The 27,486-nt window shown below is 40.0% G+C and overlaps 1 protein-coding gene across 2 annotated transcripts in view; it reads left to right on the top strand.

Moving 5' to 3' along the window:
• CCDC25 (coiled-coil domain containing 25) overlaps window positions 1-27,486 on the top strand; it is a 40,009-nt gene that overhangs the window by 325 nt on the left and 12,198 nt on the right. The window contains exons 2-7 of one of the 2 annotated variants that reach the window (XM_082842649.1): window positions 4,480-4,527; window positions 10,016-10,055; window positions 14,737-14,788; window positions 20,870-20,945; window positions 24,957-25,060; window positions 25,263-25,465. In XM_082842649.1, coding sequence (XP_082698775.1) covers window positions 4,480-4,527; window positions 10,016-10,055; window positions 14,737-14,788; window positions 20,870-20,945; window positions 24,957-25,060; window positions 25,263-25,465 — 523 coding nt within the window. Of the gene's footprint in view, window positions 1-4,479; window positions 4,528-10,015; window positions 10,056-14,736; window positions 14,789-20,869; window positions 20,946-22,678; window positions 22,767-24,956; window positions 25,061-25,262; window positions 25,466-27,486 lie in introns of those variants that run through there. The other variant, XM_082842650.1, reaches the window with a different exon arrangement.

Below are 27,486 nucleotides of genomic sequence, written 5' to 3'. Positions count from 1 at the left end.
CTGTCGCTACCTGGAATTGGACAGTTTGTGGACTTCTTCGCACCCCTATCCCAAGTCTTCCCTTCCCCACCCACCCCCGTAACTTTTAATCTTGCTGCGCTCTGGTAGCTTACCCGCATAGAGAAAGAAAGGATACATCTGCCAACAACTCTGCCTTACCGGAAGTGCGCCTTAGCCTTCTAGGAAAGGGTTATAGGGCCTGGATGTTACAGAAAGCCATAAAAAGACTCTGGAATAGCGATACAGCCACTCACTGGGCAGAGTTGATGGCTCAGATCTTGAAAAGTGACATGATAATGTTTCTGATTTGTCTTTGGCAGGCAAGGAAAGGGTGTGTTTAGTTCCCAGGAAATACTGTCTTCATTTCTCTGCTTATGTTGTTCTCTTTGCCTACAATCAGTCCCCCAGTTAGCTGCTTCTCCCTCTGAGACAGCCCTCGCCAGTCATTTCCAGAAGCCTTTCCCGCCTTGTCGCCACCCCAGGATTGCTTAGATATAACTCTTCGGGGATCCCCTTAACACCCATGTATGCCTTTGGCATTGCATTTGTTATATGATATTAAACTCTGTCTACTTGAGACAGAGTGTAAGCCCCTTGAGGGCAGGGAGAGGATCTCCTGGTTTCTCTAGTGTAGTGCCTGGCTCATAATAGTTACTCAATAAATACTTATTGAATAAATGAATGATATTTTTTGACTTCTAGCACACTCTATTCTGTTGCTACTGGCTCTGCCTACTTGTTAAAGGTGAGATTTAAGTGAAACTAGCTGCACAGTGTTTGTGTGGGTTTCAATAGAGTGGTACTTGCTCTTTAGAGATGAGAACGTTGAAGCCCAGGGAAGTTCTAACTCACAGACCCTGCTACTCCGTCATACTATCACATCTCATTTTTCTCAGTAGTTTAGGCTTCCACGGTGTGCCGTAAGCTATTCTCTGTCTCTATAGGCTTAATTTTGTCTTACCCATATTATTAAAATTACTAGAAACAAAATTCAAACTAGCCTGAAAAATCATTATAGGCCCCTAATAGCATTTTCATCCTCCCTCTGTCCTGTCCTGCCCCTCCAGATAACTGGAGTGTCTCTTCGTAGCCTCTCATGAGAGTCCCTGACAACATAGTTACCCGTACAAGTCCAGCAATGGAATGAAAACTATAGGCAGGCCATATAGGTACTAAATGTATTTTATGCTGGCTGCTTTGTTCTCCTTAAAGTGATTCTAAATTCCTTGAGTGCTAGTCGTACACACGCAGGTGCCCTTAATAGAACAGAGTGCTTCAGTTGATTTGTGGATCATATTTTCCTCATTGGCTTCCATTATAACATCAGAATTGCTTCCTGTCAGAAAAATATTTGGCCTCTAAGTCTAATAAATCTGCACTTGTGCAGCTTTTAAAATTGCAAAGTTAATGGAAAAATTATAACTTCCAGTAAGATAGTAGTAAAACTTTATATATCCTAATACAGAAAACAACTTGAAGATACAGAATCTGCAGGAAATGACTTCGTATAGATAGCCAAGCTTTTCAAGCAACTGATGGTTTACTGCAAAAAACTTCTTTAAAAAATGGGTTGAAAATATCAATAGAAAGTTTTTGCCTTCCCTTTTAAAATTAGTATCTCTAACTAAAATCTGCTTAGTTTTATTCTTTCACACTCTCATAAGAGAATAATGAAACATTAGCCTTGCTATATTTCCAGTGTCAAATTTAAGCCCCTCTGATTTATGGACCCACAAATTACCTGCGCATGGCTCATTAACTTCACTTGTACTTTTAGTACCTTTTACTAGCATCTGTCTCAAGATAGATTGTTCTGTAAATTATGAAATTATCACAGTGCCTCTAAAGTTGGCCTGGTTGCTACACCTGTATCAGGTATCTTCAAGATAACTAGCTCCCATACTAATCAACCTTAATATTTGGGTGAGAGTAACAAAAATACTAGAATAATTCAGTTTACTTTTCCTTTATCCCTCTAACATGGATGGGAGCTTAATTCAGATTTCTTACTCAGCAGTCATGCTCCTTTTTAATTTTCTATTTTGACATAATTTCAGTATTTCAGAAAAGCTATAAGAATAGTAAAAGATTTCCTGTATAGCCTTCTCTCAGATTCCCCAAATTCTAACATTTTACCACATATACCTTATCTCCTTCTTTTCCCCTTTCTTTTTCTTTTTCCAGCTCCCCTCCCCGCCCAACTCTCTCTCTCCCCACACTCACAGATTTTTTTTTTTCTGAACCGTTTGTTAGTAAGTTGCATTTTACCCCTAAATATTTCAGGGTGTTTTTCCTAAAATCAGGGATATTTTCGTATCAGAAAACATTCTTCATTATCAAAATCAGGAAATTAACATTGCAGCAATACTAGTATGTAATCAGCAGCTTTTATTCAGTTTTTATCAGTGTCCTAGTGGTGAATTTATAACAGAGGAAAATTACAAATCATTGTTGCTTTCCGCTGTCATTCATTACTCTTTAGCATCTTCTGATCCGGAGCATTGCTCAGTCTTTGTCTCTCACACTGACACTGTCAGTTGAAGAATTACTTTGTAGAATGCCCCTCAGTTTGGGCTTGTAGCAGTTATGTTCTTAATCACCTCATTTTATAGGTCAACCATCCAAAGAACCATCTGTCATTCTCTTGGCTGTAATTTAGATAGCTTGTCCTGCAGAGACAGCTTTGTTTATTTCGATCATTTTAAAAAATTACGTTTGTTCTGATTACAAAAACCATCTATACATTTTATAAGCAAGTAGACAAGGTAACTGTTGTTAACAATTATATATTATAAGGATAAATATATATCCTTCCACAGTATAAAGAAAACGGGTGCGTGTATTAAAAATATATATGTAAACATGTTTATGTATACAGTTACTTATTTTTTACAAATTGAATATTACTATATATAGATACACAAAAATACTGTTCTGCTGTTTAATTTCTTCACCTATCCTTTCTTTTTAATGGGTACATGGTATTTTGTTTATGGATATTCTATAGTGTGTATAACCAGTCTTAACTAATGAGTGTTTAAGTTGTAAAAAGAACATCACTGCTTGACGGAGTATTAATTAGTAGGATATATACTCCTAGTGGTGACATTTATAGGCTCAAAAGGGTGTACCCATGTAACAATGTACAGAGAGGATCTGAAACACTTTTTAGTTGTACTCCTGCACTTGGCATTTGTTATATGCTATGCAAAGGGCTTATCAAGCTAATATAATGCTCTGTTATAGACAAGTATTTCTGTCAGCTGTCAGTGCAAAATTCTCTTCTTTCAAGTTATTTTTCTCAACTATTTCCAAGTAATTATGGACTGTAGTCACCATAACTGCTAACTGAAGGAATTGGGAGTTTTCTGTCCCCAAGAGAGGCAGCTATGATTGATCATTTAAGAAGCTTCTCATTCTGAATGTTCAGGCAATCCTGAATTTAAGAATCTGTAAATGGAAGAGTGCTGCTTCCCAGTCTTCAGAGCTCCACTCACACGGTAGTTCTCTGGAGCGACAGCCAGCAGACTGCCTGGCCCAAGCTTGTACCTGTCTGCCAGGCTTTGTAGGCAGAGGCTCGGTGGCTATTAATTCAGGAGTCTAGGTTCAAACGGGGTCTAACAGGTTTTGGTAGACTAGCTCGGAAAACCAGGACCCAGTTAGAATTTCAATTACAAAACCTAACTGATTCCAGATGGAGGATGCCCACATCAAAACACACTAGCTCAGGAAAGCAAATGTCATTTCTAAGGTAAACCACACCCAGAATATTGTTTTTGATTTAGGGTGGTTCCTAATGCTGACTCCACCTTAGAATCGCTGTAAAAAGAGATGTTTTGCAAAACCCCAATCCCCAGAGATTTGGATTTGGTTGGTCTTAGGTGGAGCTGGGGCAAAATTAGGTGATTCTAACGTGTAAACAGGGTTCAGAGCCACTGATTAGAAGAAGCTTGAGAGCCAATGTTTCCCCTGAATGTGATAGGGAGCTTATTATAATTTGCAGCACACCTTGGACATAACTAAATCAAATTATGAAAAATAAAACTTGCATAAGTATAGGAACCTATTTTTAAATGGTTGAGGTGAAGAGTTTTGGTCGTTGTTTTTTTAAAACTATTTTGAAGAAGGCAAAAGTATAGGACTGAACTGGAATTGCATTGAACTAAATCCCTGAGAAAGTAGGAAAGTAGCCATTTTTAATGAGGGTTTGTAAACCTTCCCCAGATGGTCAGTATTTTAGAGTTTGTAAGCCACATACGGTCTCTCTAGCTTATTCTTCTTCATTTTGCTTTTTTAAACCCTTTAAAAATGTAAAAATCATTCTTAGCTCAAGGGCTGTCCAAAAACAGGGCTGGATTTGGCCTACAGGCCATGAATGTTTTGCCGACCCCTAATAAGCATTTGTCACTTGTTTTTCCCATCAAACAGTTGTGTCGGTGTTGAAGTTATCTAACTATTGTTATTTTTGTTTTGTCTTAGTTAACTCATCTGCTTACACTATTTACATGGGAAAGGATAAATATGAAAGTAAGTTTTCAAAAGCATTTGATTTTGAAATTTCCAGCAGGTAAGTGTTAATTGCCTTTTCTCCCAATGGCTTGTTGGATATGAGTTTTCAGTTAACTACTATCTAACTCGTTATAAGGAATTCCAAAGGATTAACTTCCATAGAATTTCATTATATCAGATAATAGTTGAGCTAATTGGACCACCTGTGGCTGATTAGAATCTTACTTTACAAAGAGTTTTGTGGTATCGTTTGATTTAGGGTGACAGGAATTAGAGGTTAACTTGTGCTGGTTTTCATCAAATAAAAATAATCTGTGGCTTGGACTTTGAAAAGATCATTTTCTTTACATTTTTACCTCATTTAAGAAACATATCTTGGTTGTTTTGAGGCAGAAGATGGTTCTTTTTGACTTGAAATGTTAGCAGTGCTTTCTTGACCACTCAGAATAAAACACGTTATCTCATACTGTGCACATTCCTATGACTAAATGATACAAACATTCACCTAACTAAAAAAAAACTTACAAAAAAATACCCATACTGTTTTCTGTGCCCTCTATTTTCTGTTTTATCTCATTTTTAAAAAATTAGTCTTAACCTGCGAAATTAATTTTCTGACTCACTAATGCATTTGATCTAAAGTTTACAAGAAAAACACTGATTTAGGGATCGCCTTTTTGACTGCATGAGTGGCGGGGGGTGCCGAAAGGGAACTGTAGTTTTCTTGATCAAGAGAGCAGGGAGGAGGGCTTCCCTGGTGGCGCAGTGGTTAAGAATCAGCCAGCCAGTGCAGGGAACACGGGTTCGAGCCCTGGTCCAGGAAGATCCCACATGCCGCAGAGCAACTAAGCCATGCGCCACAACTACTGAGCCTGCGCTCTAGAGCCCGCGAGCCACAACTACTGAGCTTGCACGCCTAGAGCCCTTGCTCGGCAACAAGAGAAGCCACCACAATGAGAAGCCCGTGCACCACAATGAAGAGTAGCCCCCGCTCTCTGCAACTAGAGAAAGCCTGCGTACAGCAATGAAGACACGACACAGCCAAAAATAAAAATAAATAAATTTATTTAAAAAAGAGAGAGCAGGGAGGTGACAGCACTGACCCTCAGGGTGTGGGACACTGAAGAGGGAGGAAAGAACTGCAACAAGGGAGCTTGGAGAAGGTGACAGAATTCCTCTTCTTCAAGCTTGAAAAGCACAGTTCCTCTTCTCTTGAGGGTAGCATCATGTCTGGAAAAGACAGCTCTGAAGTCTGGTCAGTCTGGGTTAAAATCTCCGCTCTTCAGCAAACTAGCCATAGTTACTTAACCCCTTTGAACCTCTGGGTTCTTAGATGTAAGAAGAGGATCCTGGGACGGTATCGGCCTTGCAGGGCTGTGAAGGTTAAATGAAAGAGCCTGGGGAGAGTGCCTGGCCCACGGTGGGCGCTCAGTAACTGGTGGTTCTCTCTGGAGCTCTGGAGCTCCCCAAAGCCACCTCCTTTCTCCCCTGGGAATACTCCAGGCCTGGGTGACTCTGCCTCAGTAGTCTGAGAGCTGCCTGATTCACTTCAGTTACTTTTCTTTAACCCTCAGGTATTGCTTTTTTTTTTTCCTTTTCTAAAACCATTGGTGTCTGTTCTAGGTGCAGTTTGTAACTGACAGTTTAAACTTGATCCTTTAAAAGAGACAAGTATAACATTCTTCAGTATGAGACACTTGATTAATGAAATAAGGCCCCAAATGAAAAGATGTCAAAGAACAGTGATAAGTTATATATAACTTAGATATAACTATGCATATAGTTTTATAAAAACATATAGTTGTATGTATAGTTACACATGCTCAGTATATGTAGTTGGTGTATATACACATACATCACATAAAATATATATAATGTTATAAATACAATAATGTGATATAGTTATATAACTATATAATTATAAATCAGATCTATGTAACAGTTTCAAACCCTGCTATAACCTTAAGCAGAATCAGTATAAGCAAGACTATCACATCCTAGCCAAGAGAAAAAACGAATAGCATAAAATAACTAATTTTTAAACGGTTTTTTCCTTATAATGAATTTATGCCATTGACTCTGGTTGTGACTTAATGGAGAAGCTGTCTGCAGTATATTAATACTTGAGTTTTATATTTCTCCTAGTAACCCGTGAATTGTCATGGATAAGTTTTCTCATAGCGTCCTCCTGATGAACATAGCTGGGGAGGGATTACTGTCTCCCTATATTACATTGAACAATAAGGCACAGTTATAGGAGTCCTAGTTATCTACAGTAGATATGGATCCAAACCTGACCAAATCTACTTTCCCTTCTACCACACGAAGGGTGTGAACCCAAGACTCAGGTTCCTGAGAGACACCTAAAGCCGTTTTGCACTGTGCAGCCCTGGCGGGGCGGGGACAGCTTTATGTATGTCTTACAGCGACAGGCTGCTTTGATTCTGGTGCTCACTGATGGGCTACCAGTGCTGCTGACGCAGGCAGCTCTGCCGGGGACATTCCCACCGTGTCTCTTTTCCCTTCCATTGTAGTTTCCTATTCGCTGGGGCTGATCTGTGTGAGGCCATGTGCCAGCCTCTGAGTATCCAAAGAGGAAGATTGAGTCTGTGTTTTCAGTGTTCATTCAGGTGGAGGCACACACAAAACCAAATAGCAGTCAGTTTTGCTGTGAATATAAAACTGCTCTAAAAAATAAAGTCTATTAAACAAAAGTAGGGGCAAAATGAAGTAACATTAATAGCAAACACTGTAGAAGTAGAGGGGGCAGAGAGTAAATGTGGTTAGGGAGAGCTGAGAAGGCTTCGTGGAAGAGTGGGTTAGGATGGGCTAGAATGAATCCTTTAAACCTCCGTTGTAGGAATTTCTCTCTACAGATAAAATCTAGATACAGAGTTTATGTCTGCAGATATAAATTTAGATTCTGTCTGGAGCCCACTGGAGTGGTGTTTTGCTGTCATTAAAGTATATGTAGGAAAAAAAAATCTGTATGTAGAATACTTTTCCCCAGGCACTCTTAGAGTTATCCAACTCCCTTAGTCTGCTTTGTAAGAACAGTATTACATTTTTTTCTTTTTTTGCGGTACGCAGGCCTCTCACTGCTGTGGCCTCTCCCGTTGCAGAGCACAGGCTCCGGACGCGCAGGCTCAGCGGCCATGGCTTACGGGCCCAGCCGCTCCGCGGCACGTGGGATCTTCCTGGACCGGGGCATGAACCCGTGTCCCCTGCATGTCCCCTGCATCGGCAGGCAGACTCTCAACCACTGCGCCACCAGGGAAGCCCGGTATTACATTTTTAAGTTGCCTGTTCTCCAGCGCTCCTAGCACATCACGTTTACTTCTAATAGCTTTGATGACTTCAGGCTAAGGGCTGGATGGAACATAAATGAATTTTAAGTTGAATGAGTCACTTTCTCTAAAAAGCTTTCAGGTGTGTTCTTTTTATTAGCCAGCAGGTGTCACCAGGGAGCCAAACATTGCCCAAATGAGGAAAAGAGGTTTTTATAATTCCCTTTTTCTGATTACTGGCCGGCTATTTGCTCAGCTTCTTACTTAAGCTAGTAGAAAACCCTTCAGAAAACTCAAGGTGTCTGCAGTTGCTTAGAGTACCCTCATCCAAGAGGGTACTCTATCATCATTTTGCTTTTCTGGAAAATAAATACCTCATTCAAGTTAGATAGATTATACTTGAGTACATTTTAAATCATCATATGTGAATCACTTTACCTTACAATTTTTAACTTTAGGTTTAATAATTTAAGTAATGCTTCTGTATTACTAATTATTAATATGGCTATTACAGGTATATATTGAGATAACTTTTCTGTAGAGATATATATCATTAGCCTTAAAAATATACATACGTAGGCATTCCCTGGTGGTCTAGTGGTTAGGATTTGGCGCTTTCACTGCCATGGCCCAGATTCAGTCCCTGGTCGGGGAACTGAGATCTTGGAAGCCATGTGGTGTAGCCAAAAACAAAAAAACAAAACAAAACAAACATATATATGCATATGTTTTGAAAGAATACTTCACCTTTTAGATATACACCTTAAGGAAATAATCAGGAGTATGGACATATTTATTTTAAAAGTATTTACTGAAGCATTTATAATTAGAAGCAATCCAAATGTCAGCAACAGAAAAGTTTATCCATGTGATAGAATCAAGTAGTCATTTTTCCCAAAGAACTTCTAAAATTTTTATTTTTATCTAACAAATATATAGTTTAAAAGTTCAGGACTTCCCTGGTGGTGCAGTGGTTGAGAGTCCACCTGCCGATGCAGCGGACACGGGTTCGTGCCCCGGTCCGGGAAGATTCCACATGCCGCAGAGCGGCTGGGCCCGTGAGCCATGGCCGCTGAGCCTGCGCGTCCGGAGCCTGTGCTCCTCAATGGGAGAGGCCACAACAGTGAGAGGCCCGCGTACCGCAAAAAAAAAAGTTTCAAGTAATAACAGAATGCTTATAGTAAAAAACATCAGTCTCTACCCCATCCTTTTCAATACCCACGTTCTACTCTCAGAGACAGTTACTTTAACTTTTACCTATTTCTTCTATTTTTATTTTCATATGTGACAGAATTTTAGGTGATTTTTATTTTCTTTTTTATATTTCTGGTGTTTATTTTGTTCCCTAATTTTCTACAATTTTATAATTGAGAAGCTTTTTTATTTTTAAGGCGTAAAATGCAGTCCACTGGTTTTGAAGTTGTAGCAAAACCATTTTAGCATATAAGTATTGTTATAGTGAATCAGTTTTCTAAGACATTATCTAACATCTCAGTTGCTCTGATTTGCCAGTGTTAGTTTTATCTTCAAATAGAAATATCTTTGAACTTTAGATTATAAATGTTATACAAAATTATGATTATAATCGTCCAGTTGTAAAAACTATTAAAAAAATTTTTCTGGTATTTTCAAGCATCAAAGCCTCTTTGAATTACTCTTTATTAGGGAAGAGAAAAAGTTTTGTGGAAGAGATTGGTTTTTTTTTTCCCTTCCCAACTTACGATAAACTTTGGCATGTTTCATTTAACCTTCTCTTTAAAACATGTTTTTAGTTTTGTTTTATTTAAAAATTTAAAAATTATTTTTATTGAAGTATAGTTGATTTAAAATATTATGTTAGGGAATTCCCTGGCGGTCCAGTGGTTAGGACTTGGCGCTTTCACTGCCAGGGCCCAGGTTCGATCCCTGGTCGGGGAACTAAGATCCTTCAAGCTGTGCAGCGCAGCCAAAAAATAAATAAATAAAAGAACCAAAGAATACTTTTAAAACTGAATTAAAAATAAATAAATAAAATATTGTATTAGTTTCAGTGTACAACATACTGATTCAGTATTTTTATAGATTGTACTCCATTTAAAGTTATTAAAAAATAATGGCTTTATTTCTCTGTGCTGTACAATATATCCTTGTTGCTTATTTATTTTATACATAGTAGTTTGTATCCCTTAAGACCTTCATTTCTCTTTTTCTTCCTTTTCTTCGTTCTCCTGTCTCTGCAGATGAAGATCTGATAAAGTATGGCTGGCCTGAAGATATTTGGTAAGTGGCAATTTTGGTTCTGCTCTTTATGGGTCATTATTTACTTTCTTATCCTTGACCAACCACCTGACTCCTATGATTAAAACTAGAACTCATGCGTTGCGTTTTGTCTATGAATATTCAGTGGTAACTAGCTGACTGCCAGCTCCCCTCATTTATAATTACCACGTTAACTGGGAATGAGGTCTTAGGGCTAGATCTCGGGCCTCACTGCAAAGGTCTCAGGAACACAGGCTTGCTTTTACCTCCTGTGTGTCTCCTCATAGTAGGTTCCTGAGACCAGTGCACTTAACACACTCAGACCGCTCTTTTTGAGTGGATGGATGCAGGCTTCGCAAGAAGCAGTGAAGAAAGTAGATGCAAGCTTCCACGTCGGTGGAATAGGTAGAGCATCTGACCAGGTCCAGCTTTAAAGAAAACACAGACTGGCTTCCCTTTTGTCTTCTCAACAAAGAGTTTAACCCTGGCTTGATCCAGCCCCTACCCCTTCTTTCTAAAAGAGTTTATGGAAATTTCAAAAATGATAATATATTCTTTCTTAGCCTCCTTCCAAGATAATTTTATGTTGCTGCTCACCAAACCCAGTCTAAAAAAACAACAAAACAAACGCAGAAAAAAAACCCCTTCATTTTAGTTGAATTCTTTTCTTTTTCTAACTGCCTTGGGATGCTATATGGGCTTTTCTACAGCTCAAACCCAAAACCTGTGAGGAGTTCATGGATTGCTGCTACTTTCTTTTTCTTTCATGTAATGCTCTCATACTCAGTTTGCTTTCTTTTTCTAGCTGCAGCTTCTGCCACTCCCTCTAACCCTTGTGATGTCTCTCTCCTGGAGCCTAATTCTACCTACTGTAGAGCGGGATATGGTCTCTACAACTCCTAACACCCCCCTACCAAATGCCGTCTCTGAGGAGAAACACTCGGATCCTGTTGGCTTTAGTGATAGTAGTAATGGACATTGACCAAACACATAAACTGTAGGCCAGATCCTGTTGTGTGTTTACCTCCACTAACACATTGCATTTTACTACAACCCTGTGAAATAGTTACCAATATCATGCCCATTTTTCAGATGAGGAAACTCAGGCTAAGGGAAACTGAACAGTTCCACTCGGGTCATTGCTGGCCCCCAGCCAGCTCGAGTTCTAGATCCCTGTTTCTGTCTTCCCTCAGGCTGTTTGGGCCCAGATCCTTCACTTAATTCCCTACAGTGACAGAGCTTAGGCTGCCACTTTTTAGAAGAGTTGACTGATTTTCAGTAAGGTATGCAGCATTGGACATCTGATAGGAAAGATATTGCCCAGAGACTAACTTAAGCTACTCCCTAGATGTAGCCATTCTCGGAACCCCCGGGCCTACCTGCAGGAGCCCACTGAAGGGCGCCTCTCTGGCTCCAGCCTACCTCATTTTGAAGGCTCCGCCTCCTAACCCCGTGGAAGTGCTTCCCTGGCTGTCTGCCCTCTCTGAAGTCCACACTCCAGGAACCAAGAGGCACTAGAAACCTGAGGAAGTTTAAAGGCTGATAAAAAAAAATCAACCCCCTGTTCCAGCACAGCGGCCCATCTTCTGAACTCAAATATGTCATGAAGGTAGACACTGCTTGGTGCCGCCATACCTCAGGTGGGCAGGTTGCACTGCTCAGGGCTTCTGCATCGGGTGCTGCTTACCTTCCTAGGACGCTTGACTATAAGCTCTGCTCCCCTGCCTCCCCCGCCCAGCCCAGGACAGTGATCCATCCGGTTTGTTTACTGCTCTGTCCCACTACCTAGCGTAGGACCTGGCACATAGTAAGTGTTCAATAGATGTGGACTTTCTAATTGACTAGCTCTCTGCCTGTCTGGAAATGATCTCTGCTGGACATTTCTTCACAGTAACTGCATTCTGGTCATCTCCATTTTGAGTACCTGTCACCCTTGGCTGGATTATTTCAGTTGTCCTTAGGGCCCCAAAGATCTCCAGATCTGTCACAAGAGATAAGGATGATCACACCTGTTACGCAGTTACCTGCTGTAAGGTTTGGGGCAGAAATACCTGCATAGGAAAGGTTACATACTCAGATGCACCATGAAAGTCAGTTCACTACATCCTTTTACTTGACATTTAAAAAAAAATTAAGTGGAAGAGAAATTTCCAATTTACAACCTACACCTCATGTATCATGACTTGGGTTTTTCGTTTTGTTAAGGTAGACTTCTGGAAGGCACTTACCAGACTGGTGTCTATAGCTGCCCGACAGCCATTTCGACACTCTTTAATCTTGAGATTTAATGTCTGTTTTCGGAAGTGACTGACTTTTATTTCCAGAAGCTATCCTAGGTCAGATGTGAGCTGGCATAGCCGTAAATTTCAAGACCTGTTACAGTTAATAAACTGTCAATCCTGGAAACATTCCTGGGCATGCAGAGAATGAATCAGTTGATCTACATTCCAGGGCAGATTTTCAACCTGGAACTTAACCTCTGGGAATGTCAACATCTCAGTTTATACCAGGAAACCTCCTAAGGTGCTTTTAAGCAAAGAATTTTTCTAGGATTAAATGAGAGTGGAACTAAATTCATTTGAAACAAAGGAAAATACAAAGAGTGTGTGTTCACTGCTTCCAAACCCCCTAATGAGTAGTATTTCCAGAGACCCCACTTTAAGGAGTTAAACGACCCAGCTTGGGGTCCCGTGCATCTCTACATTCTCAGGTCAGGGATGCTCATGTTTCTAGTCTCTGCATTCAATAAAGAGTAATAGTGATTAAGCAGGGAGAGGAAGATAACAAGGAAGAGAGGGAGCTAGGGAACTGGTGGGCATAATTTAAACTTGGAGTGAGCATTTTGGGAGGTTTGGAAGGTTTTTTAAGGAAACTCGCTCAAAATAGTTTGTTTACAGAACTGAGTTTTTTGTTCGTTTTACATTTCAACCAAAGCACCGTTGGGACATGCATTCCCCTTGCACTTTGTAGAGGTGTACCTACAAGCCTGAAGTTGGTGTAAATCAGCAGTGATATTCCCGGGTGTGTTTGACTTTGACTGCCTATGTATGAACCCAGTGTGTATATACATTAAACTACTTGTGTATGTCTTTTGATAAAATTCCACATCAGAGACCTTTAAGGAAAATCAGAATACAATCAAGCTACTATGGGTATGTAGGAAAGAGTTGTTGTAAATAGAGAACTTAAAACAAATTGGAATGGGAGAAGTTTTCTCAATTGAGCTTGCTTACTAATGGGGTATTTTCCTAAGATTCTGAAACAGAGCAGTGAGGTATAATTTCCAGATTTTCAAGAAAACACATTTTCTGGCTGGAAAACGCCAAGCTGCAGATGATAATCAGTAGGAATCTCTTACGTGGGAATGCAAATAAGTAAATGAACCAGCAGAAGAAAAATAAATCAAACTAAGATGTTGTATTCATTTCTGGCTGTCACTAATGGTTAGGCATAAGACCTAGAGTCATCATAGACTGCCAAAAATGTGTAAACATTTTCTTTATCCAAAGTGACTAGCAAGATGCTTAACCTTTTTAAAGAGGGCATGAGAAACAGCAAATCTTGACCTTTATATAGAATCACACTGCCTACATCTTGGACCAGGTATGAGTGTGTAACCATTTTCAGCTCTAAAAAATCCATTAATGCTAAGAAAATGTCTAAAGAAATACATAATGGGACGTGACGTTGCCTCCTTAGGATTTTACTGAACATTCCTCAGTCTGGAAAGGAAAGGACTAAGGAAGAGAAAAGTTAACAGAAATCACTAGCATTCTGGAGGCCTCTCTGGGTGTTGGAAAGAGCGGGTCAACTTCATTTGGTGAATTGTAAATATGAAAAACTTAAAATCCCCAAATGTTGAACTAGGTGAAAAAAGAAGTAAGTTTTAAAAGATTTAATTAAATTGGTGAATGATAGAGCCTTAATGAAAGGTATATTTAGGATACTGGGGTGAGAGGGCATTCTGAATATTTTTAGGACAGCGTCATAAAGGGCAATCACCATGCTTTCCCAGGAGACGCGTATTAGTGTCATTGTCAGAGGTAAGGCTGGATGAATTGTTGGTCTGACCCATTTGGTGATGTGGTCTGCTTACTGCTTCAGTCCTCACCTGACTCTTCCATCTCCGTGACTGACATTCTCTTTGGATTGTTTTGCCATCGCTTGAAACTCAACATTTCCCAAACCAAACCTGTCATCTTTTTGCCAAACTGGCTCCCTCTCCAACTGTAAGATGTTACTGTCAGTGGTCCTGTGAGTCTCCCAGGCTTGCAACCCTGGAGTCTTGCTGACTTCTTTCATTCCCTTCTCTTCTCACCTAAAATTCCTTCCCCGTGTTTGCTCTAAGTCCCGTGGTTCAGCTTGGGACCCACCAAGTCTCAGTTCATCATTGAAGCCTTGGGTCACTGATAGCTCTTTCTCACTTGAAAAATCACCCTTCCCTGGGCTTTTAACATTCATTGCCTCCTGTACTCGTCTTGGTACTTAGTCTCACACAGCTGCAGATCTTTCCATGTTTTTCTCACCTCTCCCAGTTGATAGTGAGCTCTTTGGAGGTGGTGACTGTTTTCTGCCCCCCATCGTGCTCAGTGTGCAGTAGGCACTGAATTAATATTTTTGGATTGGGATGCTATAAATGCAGGTGGCCTGAGGAGATGGTTATCTTGTACCTCGTGCTAAAAGTGGTTTTCATTCTTTGTAGGTTTCATGTGGACAAACTCTCTTCGGCTCATGTATACCTTCGATTACATAAGGTAACTGGATTTAAACATGGATTCGTGACTTTTTCTGTAGTGATGAGCATCCTATCTTGTCCTCTGTCCTTTTTTGGGGGCAAATAAATTGTTTAGAGTAATATGTACAAAAGTCTACAAATTAGCAAACGAAGAGATGTCTTCCCCCAACCCAGGAAATCACTAAGGGCAATTCTGGTGAGTTTTGAGGCTTGGAAGGGGACACAGCACATATTTCCCAGATAGAAGCACTGCCCTGTCCTGCCAGCTGAGGCGTGCTCTGTGTCACCTCTGCTCTCTCTCCCTGCCATTTCAGTTGCCACTACTGGACTTTGTCTTCTTCTAGGAAGATCATGTTGTAGTTCCTTTTTTTCAGGCTCATGTGATTCTCCTGCCTCACCAAGGGCATATATGTTCCTAGTTATCAGGGGCTGCTTTGGGAGGTTTAAAACAGCATTATCGTAGTAAAGGGAAAAGATTTAATGTTCCCTAGTCACATAAAACCACTGTTTTTCCAATCTGTCTTTATATCCATCTATTGTTTTTTGTGTAGTTGAATCATAGGGATGGATAATTGTTATGAGTATTTTTAAAAATATTTATTTTGGAATGATTTTAGATTTACAGAAAAGTTGCAAAGGTAGTACAAGTCCCTATATACCCCATGTCCAGTTTTCCCCATTGCTAACATCTTAACATTACCGTGGTAGATTTGTCTGAACTGAGAAACCAGAACTGATGCATCACTATTAACTAACATCTGCACTCTATTTGGATTTCTCCAGTTTTTCCATTAATGTCCTTTTTCTGTTCCAGGATCTGGTCCAGCGTCACACATTGCATTTTAGTTGTCATGTCTGCCTAGTCTCTGGTCTGTGACAGTTTGTCACTCTTTCCCTGTTTGTCATGACCTTGACAAGTTTGAGAAGTACTGATCAGGTCATGATTAGACTGGAGTTACGGGTTTGGGGGAACAATAGCACAGAGGTGGAGTGCTCTTATCCCATCATGTCAGGGGTATATGCATTAATAGGACTTACCACTGATGGTGTTAACCTTGATCTCCTGGCCAGGGTAATGTTTGTCAGGTTTTTTCACTAAAGAGTTGCTCTTCTCCCCACATACTTTATTATTTGGAAGCAAGTCACTAAGTCCAGCTTGTACTCAAGGGGGAGAGCTCCACGTCCTGGTGTGGGGAGTACCTGCATATATTGTTTGGAATTCTTCTGTAAGGAAGATTCGTCTCTTCTCTCCCATGTATTTAATTCATCATTTACTTATATCAGTATGGACTCACACATTTACTTTTTACTTTGGGTTATAATCCAGTACTGTGTCATTTTGTTGCTAAAATTGTCCCTGCTTTGACTCTTCCAGCTTGGCTCTTGTGTTCCTTTTTTTTTTTTTGGTGGTACGCGGGCCTCTCACTGTTGTGGCCTCTCCTGTTGCGGAGCACAGGCTCCGGACGCGCAGGCTCAGTGGCCATGGCTCATGGGCCCAGCCGCTCCGCGGCACGTGGGATCTTCCCGGACTGGGGCACGAACCCGTGTCCCCTGCATTGGCAGGCGGACTCTCAACCACTGCGCCACCAGGGAAGCCCTCTTGGTTCCTTTGACATGCTCCTGTCATTTTACTTTTTGAGCACTTCCTTACTTTCTGAGACTCAGGATGCTCCAGGCTCATCTTGTATTTTCCCTGCTCCAGCTCTAGGATCAGCCATTTCTCTGAGGAACTTTGGTTTCTTTTATTGGGAAATGGTATTTAGAAATCAAGATCTGGACTCTGGGTGTGCTCATTGCTACTAGAGTATCATTGCTTCTAGGCCCTCTCATGTGACAGAGCTAGGAAATAGGTGTATGTATACTAACCCGTGTTAGTAATTCGTATGCATAATTTTTTCTGTATCTACAGTAAGCGAAACATGACTGGTGTCTCTGATGAACCCATTACTACAGGGGCCTTTCTCACATTCCTTCCTTGCTTATCTATTACTTCCTTCTCAGACAGTGGGAAGCCTGGCTCCCACCATCCACCATCATTTGCTTATTTGAATCCAGTATATATGGAAGTGGTTTCAGATTTGTTAGCCTGTATCCCCATAAGAAACAACTTTATCAACTAAAGTACAGTGCAATTACAGTTTCCATTCAAAATGCTGTTTTTCAAAGTTACTTGTCAGCTGCTCCCTGCCCTCCCCACCTCATGCCTTTCAGTGATGTCTGTCACACACTTAGGTTCTGTTGTCTCAGTCTGCATTCCACCTTGGCTTCCCCTGGTTGATTGTATTACTTTTTTTTAAATACATTTTTATTGGAGTATAATTGCTTCACAATGCTGTGTTAGTTTCTGTTGTACACAAAATGAATCAGCCATATGCACACACATATCCCCATATCCCCTCATCCCTTCCCTCTTGAGCCTCCGTCCCGCCCTCCCTATCCCACCCCTCTAGGTGGTCACAAAGCACTGAGCTGATCTCCCTGTGCTATGCAGCTGCTTCCCACCAGCTATCTACTTTACATTTGGTAGTGTATATATGTCCATGCCACTCTCTCACTTCGTCCCAGCTTACCCTTCCCCCTCCCCGTGTCCTCAAGTCCATTTTCTACGTCTGCGTCTTTATTCCTGTCCTGCCCCTAGGTTCTTCAGAACCTTTTTTTTTTTTTTTAGATTCCATATATATGTGTTCACATACGGTATTTATTTTTCTCTTTCTGACTTCACTCTGTATGACAGACTCTAGGTCCATCCACCTCACTACAATTAAGTCAATTTCGTTTCTTCTTATGGCTGAGTAATATTCCATTCTATATATGTGCCACATCTTCTTCATCCATTCATCTGTCGATGGACATTTAGGTTTCTTCCATGTCCTGGCAATTGTAAATAGTGCTACACTGAACACTGGTACATGTCTCATTTTGAATTATGGTTTTCTCAAAATGGATTAAAGACCTAAATGCAAGACCAGACACTGTAAAACTCTTAGAGGAAAACAGGAAAAACACTCTTTGGCATAAACCACAGCAAGATCTTCTTTGACCCACCTCCTAGAGTAATGGAAATTAAAACAAAAGTAGACAAATGGGACCTAATTAAACTTAAAAGCTTTTAAGCAAAGGAAACCGTAAACAAGACAAAAAGACAACCCTCAGAATGGGAGAAAATATTTACAAATGAAACAACGGACAAAGGATTAATCGCCAAAATACATGAACAGCTCTTGGAGCTCGATATCAAAAAGATTGTATTACTTTTAAAGTGACAGTTTACAAACTTTTTCACGTTACTGCATTATTTTCATATTTATTGTTTTGACTGGCTGCTTTGAGTTGATAATATGCCACAGTTAATTTGAAAGCTCCGTTGTCAGAATATAAGTTGTTTACAGTTTTCAGCGTTATGAATCCCCAACAAGAAATATTTTTTTAATGAACTACTTTCTATTTTTCTTTTCTTTTCTTTCTTTTTTTTTTTTAGAGTAGTTCTCAGAAATGAAATTACTGGGTCAAAATATAAAAACATTTTGATAACTCCTTTTATGCCAGATTGCCCTTTGAAAATATTATGCTGGTTTAAAATGCTACCTGATATATATAGGTTTTCCAAAAACTTTTTGGGTTTGTATAACTTCAGAAGAATAGCAACCTTTTGACCATTTTAATAAATACAAGATGCTACTTCATTATGCTTATAATATTTACTCCTTAATTTACTAACAAGGTAAAACATTCTACCACATCTTTACTTATTCTATTTATATTTTTGAGAACTGTGTTGTTAATAAAAAAAAAAAAAGGAAGATTGTGAGCTCTTTGCTGGAACAAAATTCTGAATTTTCCTAGGCAACTTCTTGCCATTTTGGAACTATTTTAAGTCTAGAGAAGATAAAGTATGGTGTTCCCAACTTTCCTTTTGGTTCAGATTAAATTTTTTCCTTTGGGTTCTGCTGCATCAGAAAATGGAAATAACGGTGGGTAGTCCCAAGTTCACATTACCACCAGTTAGACCTTGTTTGAACAGGAGTTCGATTTCATTTTCTTTTGGAAGCACATAATGTGCTAGATAAAAATATGTGCTCCTTAAGGAACTTTTACCTGGTTGATCTCCTGCAGTAAACGACATAGCCCTTTGCACTTAGTAGGTACCAAGTAAGTGTTGGAGATGCAGTGAGACTAAGTATAAGTAGTTCAGAACCCAAACTCTGGAGCCAAACTGCCAGCTTTGTATCCTAGCCTTGCTGCTTACCAGCTGTGCGGCTCTGAGCAAGTTATTCAGCTGTGCGCGTTTCCTCATCTGTAAAAGGGAGCTGACAGTCCCTGTCTTACTGGGTTGTTGTGAGAATTAAATGAGCTAGCATAACTGAAGCATTTATAATAATGCTTCAGTTAAGCATTATTAGCAGTGCTTAGCACATGCTAAGCACTATGTGTGTTCATTCTTTCTTTGTCAAATTCAGGTGAATTCAACCCAAGCCTTGAAGATCATGGATATTCAACAAGTGTTTTTTTCCTAGGCTTATTTGATTTTTGAAAACCTATAGAAAAAAATCTCACTTATCAAGAGGTTGCTTATCTCATTAACACAGATGGCACAAAGCCCACAGTCGAAATTCTGGCCTTTACATGTGGAGAGTACCTTACACTCTCCATGCAGAGTTTGTTTACTCTGACTTTATGCATAATGCTAAGCTGAATTATTTTATTTTATTTTATTTGGTCTGCTCATATTATATTAGAAGTAGCAAAACAAGAAGAGGCTATTGCTTCAGGAAAAGCAATAGGTACAGGTAGCAAGAAGGGATGTTGTGACATAGCCTGATATCAAGGACCAAGAAGCTGTACGTTTCCACAGAAACTCCATAAGCACCACACTCTGGGGCCAATTGTTAGAGCATGGCTTTAGTTAGTCCTGGGTTCATCTCTCAGCTCTGTCACTTACTAGATATTGGGGAGTTTGGCCTAGTTGCTTCACCTCGCTAAACTTCATTTTCTTCATTGGCAAAGTGAGCGTAGTACTATCCATTTCATATGGCCATTTATTTAGTGTACCTAGCACTCAAAAAGCAGATATTCAAAAAGTGGTAGCTATTGTTTTGTTTTTTAATTATTTATTTGATTTATTTAGTATAGGGTCAGTCAGCTTCTGTGTATTTTAGATGCCCCTGAAGGCATCACTATCACTATATTAGAGCCTAGTGTAAAGGTTGATACTCATGATGATGACATTGTGTTATCAAGATGGTAAATTCAGATTCCTCTGTTTAAGTGGTCAGGGAATCTCACAGGATGAGATGTGGCGTTAACGTAGTGACAAACTTAAATCACGTATTTTTTGGTGAAAATTTAGGTAATTGAGATTTCCATTTTGAAACATTTAAAATAAGGAAAAAAATAGAAACCTAATGGAATAAACTTAATTTATCTCAACTATTTAGGTAGATAAAACATTGCATTCCCAGACAGAAGTGCTTCAGTAATCCCATGCCTAACAGCCAAGTGCTGAGTTGATTTCCACTAGCTCTTGCCTCAGATATTTTTATTCTTTTGGAATGGCTTTGCTTATTCAGCTTTGACTGTGATACAGTATCTGTAAAGAGAATGAAGCAGTATTTTTTCTCTTTTACGGTAGAAGGTTATATCTAACACACCAGGAGCTTGGTTCCTGACTAATGCCGAGGGTAGATGACCTACCAGATCATGGAGACCCAAAACTATAAGATGTCTCTTGAGAGCAAGTTTGTAGGGACCTCAGCTAAGAAGACTTCCCATTGCCAAAAATAGGCACCATTTCTCCACAAGGTTTCTGAAAGTAAGAAAGAGAAGAGGGAAAAATTACTCAGACATAAATACAGTTAATATTTTAGTAGTTTTCTTTCATACCCTGTTTTCTTCCCCACTTATTAAGTCAGGATTTTCCATATTACTGCCTTCTCTTAAACATTTCCACAATGGACTTCGTTTTTCAATGTTTTGAAATACAGTTGAAGAGCCTCTGCTTTTAATAAAATGGTGCCTAGTAAGGTAGCAAAGCCCTATAAAAGTGCTCCAGTACTGATCAGTGACAAGGTAGTGGACCATTTGGTTTATTCTTGTGTTTCAGGGGGAGAAAATAGAAGACATTCCAAAGGAAGTACTGATGGACTGTGCCCATCTTGTGAAGGCCAATAGCATTCAAGGTCAGTTTTCCTAGAGGTGTTTTCAGAATTAGCACCACTTTCTCTGTGTCTGAAATGGATTACATCTTAGAGAACATATTACTGACTTTAGCTTGAGTCAAGGGAATGACATGTAATATGCCTTTCCCCTGTTTTGTTCTTTAAGATGGCAGTTGCACTACCTGTCAGATAACTGAAAGCCAGCCTCCCAGCCCCTCTAATTTTCATGGCCCTATCTCAAGCCTTTTTTACCCTGTTTTCTTTACCTTGAATAGAAAATTGTCTAGGGCTTCCCTGGTGGCGCAGTGGTTAAGAACCGGCCTGCCAATGCAGGGGACACAGGTTTGAGCCCTGGTCTGGGAAGATCCCACATGCCGCAGAGCAACTAAGCCCGTGCGCCACAACTACTGAGACTGAGCTCTAGAGTCCACGTGCCACAACTACTGAAGCCCGTGCACCTAGAGCCCATGCTCCACAACAAGAGAAGCCACGACAGTGAGAAGCCCGCACACAGCAACAGACCCAATGCAACCAAAAATAAATAATAAATTAATTAATTAATAAAAAAAAAGAAAATTGTCTAGACCTGCCTACCCCTAACGTTACTTGTAGAAAGACTTTTGGAAATTACATTATGTTAATTGCCAAGCAAGAGATGTGTCTCATGGCTTTATTTGTAATGTTGGTTGATGTCTTTGTTTCCATTACTTTTTACTAGATTCTAGAACCCAAGTCTCTCAATTACTCTTTCCTACTTTTTCTTTCTTTCCTTCTCTCCTTCCATACTTTCTTCTCTCTGTAAATTGTGAAGGTGTCAAGTCCGTTGATCTTGTTATCTCCCAGAGAATCTTAAATAATATGTCTAGGGTGATGCATTAGAATCAGTATTTTTACAGTGCTCTCCAGGTGATTCTAATGTGCAAAGAGTGTTGAGACAATTGGCCTCCATGTTTTAAGTAGGACCTGCAGTATTGGCCTTGGTGCTGGTTTAGTTCTACTGTACAAGATTTAATTTGTCAAGTCAGTATAGGTCAAGAAGGACAATTAATGGAGTGGAGGAGGCAGTTATAAAGGGGAGCTGGGTGATGGTATTCTGCTAGGAATGAGCTAGTAGACTGGATTTTAGTTGTAGGACATGGACCTAGATAAGGTAGAGGTAAGTTTGGTTTGATATAAAATTGAGGGGTGATCCAGAGGGTTCGGAAAAAATATGGTTTGCATAGAAGATAAGCATGGGGCAGACCAGAGACGACGGCAGGTACCGGGAGCTGGTGATTATAGAAGAGCTGGGCAGTGTGCTCCCTCCCCCATCACTTAGGCTGCGTTTCCTGCATCTCACTCGGCAGATTTACTGAATCAGGTGCCTAGCCAAAGAAACTGGAAGTCTTGTCTTACAGAGCCATTCATTTTCAACTCCATAAATCATTAAATTGCAGTTAGTTTTAGGACATTGCATTTTTATGAGTAGAAGAAGAGCTCCTCAGATTTCCAGTTAAAATCTTTGGTTATGGAAAGAAAAATAATAAAAATTGAAACTACGTCATTATCCTCCTTCCTTGTGTGTTGCAACCTCTTTAATGTGTTTTCGTGCCCCTGGCTAGCAGATGTGAATTTATTAAAAGAGCTTTGGACTCTTGCTCTTATTCTTGGCCCGGCCTCTTTCTTCTTAATCCCTTTATAGTTTACTAGTTCTAAAGAAAACAGAAAAGAGGAAGAGTCATTGAATCACTGAATCACTCTTCTCTCCTCTTCAGCCTTCCACAGGGATAGCTCACTCATAAGGAGCTAAGCCCAAGCGTCTCACTCTCAGGAGTCAATAGCAGAGGATGCTGAGGAGTGAAGAAGATTGTCTTTGCTGTGAGATTTGCTAAGTACACTACATTTGCGTCACTGTGTTACTAAAATATTTCCCTCCCTGGTTGACCACCTTCAGCGCTGTTTGTCGTCATGGAATCTGGTCAGCCTCTTCTTTATTCATTTTATAATCTCTTGCCAGATTAAACTTTCTAAAAGCTTAGACACTGTCTGTGACACCCTTCACCTTTCCTCTACAGTTAAACCCAAACTTCCTAAGCTGGCATTTAAGCATCTCTGATCTGACCACAGACTTTGTTTCCCTTCATGTATTTCATACTCCAGCCAAAGCAGATATTTGCTGGTTTCCTGCTTTGTGCCTTTGCTTGTATTGTTCCCTCTGCCCTCAATGTTACACTCCTGCTCAGTCATCACATGTCTAGATTCGAGCTAAGGTTCAAGGGCTACACTGTAGTTATAGTAATAGTAATAACAGCTAGCATTGAATGTTAATTACATGCCTGGCACTGTGCCAAGAACATTACAAATTGTTCATTTATCAACTCTACTGAAGTAAGATATTACTTTCATTTTATAGATGAGGAAGCTGAATTTAAGAAATTAAGAATTAAGGAACTTAACCTCTCCCACGGAGCCTTTTCCTTCCTCCAGCTTTGAGTGACCACTGCCCTCTCTGAACTCCCTTAACTCTTTACCTGTATCTTTCCAATATCACTTGATAACTTCTAATTTTCATTGAAATTATTTATGTACTTATCTGCCTTCCTTTAACCTTCAAAGGCAGGATCCATCATCTGATCCATGTTTGTATCTCCCACAGTGCCTTGCACATGGAGTTGTTTTTTTTTTTACTTAATTTTGAAAAAAATTTCAAGCCTACAGAAAAGTTGAAAGAAAATTTAGAATCAACAGTTTTTCCGTATTTGTTTGCCTTCTCCCTGTAATTCACGCAATGTTTTTTTAGCTGAACCATTTGAAAGAAAATCACAGGCGTCATGACCGTTCAGCATGTCCTAAGAAGTACATTGTCGTAAGCAACTGCATTACAGTGGTCAAATTCAGGAAATTTAACATCGGTAGAATACTGTTATACAGAGTTCATATGTAAGTTTTGTCAGTTGTCCCACTACCATCACTTTATAGCATTTTTATTTTTTGATCCAGGATCATACGTTCTATTCACTTGTCATGTATCGCTGGTCTCCTTTAATCTGGACACTTGTTTGTCTTTCAAGACGTTGACACTTTTAGAGTGGAGACCGCTTTGGCTTGGTCTGATGCTTCCTGTTCAGTAGGACCACATTACGCATTTTGTGGCAGGAATACTATGTAAGTGAAGTCTTGTGCATTACAGTCAGGAGGCACATGCTGCCAGTTTGCCTCAGTTTTGGCGATGTTAACTGATCGCTTAGGTAAGGTCGTGTTCACCAGATTTCCCCAGTGTACATGGTCACTTAATAACCATTGAAATGTATTGCCATCTAATTTAGAAGGGCCTTAGAGAGCACTGGACCAGTGATTAAACTGTGATTCTCAGAGCCGCCTGGGAGGCTGTCAGGGGTGGAGGGGAAACACGAAGTGGGGGGTGGTGAGGGGAGAGGAGGAGGGGTGAGCAGGATACCTGGCACCCCTTTCCTCCAGAGCATCTCTGCTTTGATTACTTTGTTATGTTTTCTTTGGTAAAAGAGGTTCCACAGCTAAAGAAACAAAAACCAAAAAGCTCTACTAAACTAGTCCAGTTTCCTCATGTTTCAGATGAGACGCCAGGAGCCATGGGGATTTTCCCAAAGCGACACAGCTGGTTTATGGTAGTGCAGGGTAGAAGCCGGTGTCTTGAATCACTTTATCTTGCTGCTTACCCTTTGTTACATCAAGGGCTTCTTTGAGAATCTGAGGAAACCTGTTTGGTCCTTTTCTGTTTAAAAACACATACAATAAAATTTGCATTCAATTTTAGAGAGTCTCAAAGATCTCTGAAGCTGATCTCTTGACCCTGCTTTTCATCAGAATACTTTAGCTTGAATTGCTGGTCTGCTTTCCCATTTGCCTTTGTGGGTGGCTTCTTTTTAAAAAAAAAGTATTTTGTGGTTTCAAACACTTGGTGGCTTGTTCATTCTCAGCCTTTTCCTTTGTTGGATTATGGTGACAATTGTGGGTGAGGGGATGCATTGCTCAGCGTCCTCCTCCCCACATGTTGAAGACAGTCTCTCTTGGCAGGCTGCAAGATGAACAACGTCAATGTGGTTTATACCCCGTGGTCTAACCTGAAGAAAACGGCCGACATGGATGTGGGACAGATAGGCTTTCACAGGCAGAAGGACGTAAGTGTGAACATCACCGGAGGTGGCAGTGCCCTGGCGCTGAGTGGGTGTCTGTCTCTGCTGTTGAGGACTCAGTGCGATGTCTCTTTCCTAAAGGGAATCAAGCTGGGTTACTAAGCTGCTGGAAAGCCCTGCCCTATTCTGGGGGGAAGAAAAAAAACATAAAGATTCAGTATTTTTTTTTCTCTCCATCTCCCTCAAGGTGAAAATTGTGACAGTAGAGAAGAAAGTGAATGAGATCCTGAACCGATTGGAAAAGACCAAAATGGAGCGGTTCCCAGACCTAGAGGCAGAGAAAGAATGCAGAGACCGCGAAGAGAGGAATGAGAAGAAAGCCCAGATTCAGGAAATGAAAAGGAAAGAAAAGGAAGAGATGAAAAAGAAGAGGGAGATGGACGAACTTAGGTATGTTGGAGTTAAGGTACTGACGTTGACCTTGGAGAGTCTGCACTGCTGATTTAATTAGGGGTTAACCTTTAAGAATGGTACAGTTGGCCCTGTGTATCCACGGATCCAGTCAACCATGGTTCAAAAATGATTGGGGGTGGAAAAAATTCCAGAAAGTTCCAAAAAGCAACACTTGAATTTCCCTTGTGCTGGCAACTGTTGACATAGCATTTACCTTTATGACTATTTACACAGCATTTACAGTGTGTCAGATATTATAAGTAATCTACAGATGATTTAAAGTATATGGGAGGATGTATGTAGGTTATATGCAAATACTATGCCATTTTTATAAGGGACTTGAGCATCCGCAGGTTTTGGTATCTGAGGGGGGTCCTGGAACCAATCCCCCATGGATTCCGAGGGACAAGTGTATTCTGGTATTCTGGTAGATGAAGGGACATATAATGAGCTCCAAGCCTTAAATGAGTTAGAATAAGGCATTTATGCTAATGTGTTGGTCAAATGAATTGCCCTTTTATAGGGGCAGGATATGAGAGTGTACAAAATAAAATAACTAATTTTAATCTTAGTTTGGTTTGTAAACATCTTCAGGTAAAGAAGAGATACTATATTGAGTGTTTTACATTAGCTATGGTATTTGAATGAAAATGTCTCAGCTCTAAAGGCCAGTGTTAGTAACTCTTAAAAGCTGTTTTTAAAACCTCTCTTTTATAGATTTCGAAAGTTTAAAGTAATTAATGTGGAGAGGCCTGCTCCAAAACACAGCATTTTTAAACAATAAATAGTAGTTAAAACACATCTTGGATCCTGAAATTCTAGTGTATAAGGCCATGAAAATACTGATTGTATTAGTTTTCTATTGTTACTATAACAAATTACCACAAATTTAGTGGCTTAAAATGACATAGATTTATCATCTTACAGTTCTTCATGTTAGAAGTTCAAAATAGTTCTCACTGAGCTAGAATCAAGGTGTCTGTGGGGCTGTGTTTCTTTCTGGAGCTCTAAGAGAAAATCTGCTTACCTTCCAGCTCCTAGAGGCCACCCACACTCCTTGGCTTGTGACTCCTTCCTCTTCAAGGCCAGCAACAGTGCATCTCTCTGCCCCTTCATAGTCACGGCCCCCTCTCTGACCACAGCCTTCTCTGCTTCTAAGGACCAATGTGATGACGTTGGGCCCACCCAGATACTGCGTGATAATCTCCCCATCTAAGATCTTTTTTAATTTTAATTTTATTTTAAAATGATAAAATTTATTCAGTTTTGTAAATTGAACATCAAACCTCTTTTAAATTAAATTTAAATAAGTGAATCGGACACAAATGGAGAGAAATCACAGGAACTCTATTAACAGAAAGGGAATGAATTCTGGAATCTATTGGTTTTTAGAAAAATAGTGCTGAGTAGTAGCTGGACAGCATTCCGGGCACTTTCATTTCAGCATCTTCCCAGAAGTCCTTGCAAATGTCATTTATCTCAATGCTCTCAGGGTCACAAGAACTTCTAGAGCTGAACTACTTTTCTCTTCCTGCTTGTATTACACAATGAACCATTGTACTTTCATCATCTTACCTTATCCACTCTCTTTTTCCATTCCTCATTATTATTCACCAAGACAGGTTCCATGCCTTTTCAGAGTGCCAGGTTATCAGCTCCATTCTCACTGTGTCAAGCAGTGAGCAGACAATTTATAGTCTTCTCTTTATTACAACTCTAAATTTCCATAGGGTGAAGTCTAAAGAAGATATGTATGAGCTTTGTTTTTGTATAGTTTTATGTTTTTTTGGGTTTTTTTAACATCTTTATTGGAGTATAATTGCTTTACAATAGTGTGTTAGTTTCTGCTTTATAACAAAGTGAATCAGCTATACATATACATATATCCCCATATCTCTTCCCTCTTGCGTCTCCCTCCCTCCCACCCTCCCTATCCCACCCCTTCCCATCTAAGATCTTTAATTAAAGTCCCTTCTGCCATGTGAGGTAACATATTCGCAGGTTCTGGAGATTAGGAT

The sequence above is a fragment of the Leucopleurus acutus genome (genome assembly GCF_964270905.1).
Source record: "Leucopleurus acutus genome assembly, chromosome: 7".
Classification (NCBI taxonomy): Eukaryota; Metazoa; Chordata; class Mammalia; order Artiodactyla; family Delphinidae; genus Leucopleurus; species Leucopleurus acutus.
The sequence above is the reverse complement of the archived record's forward strand: the minus strand, read 5'-3'. Positions and strand labels throughout refer to the sequence as shown.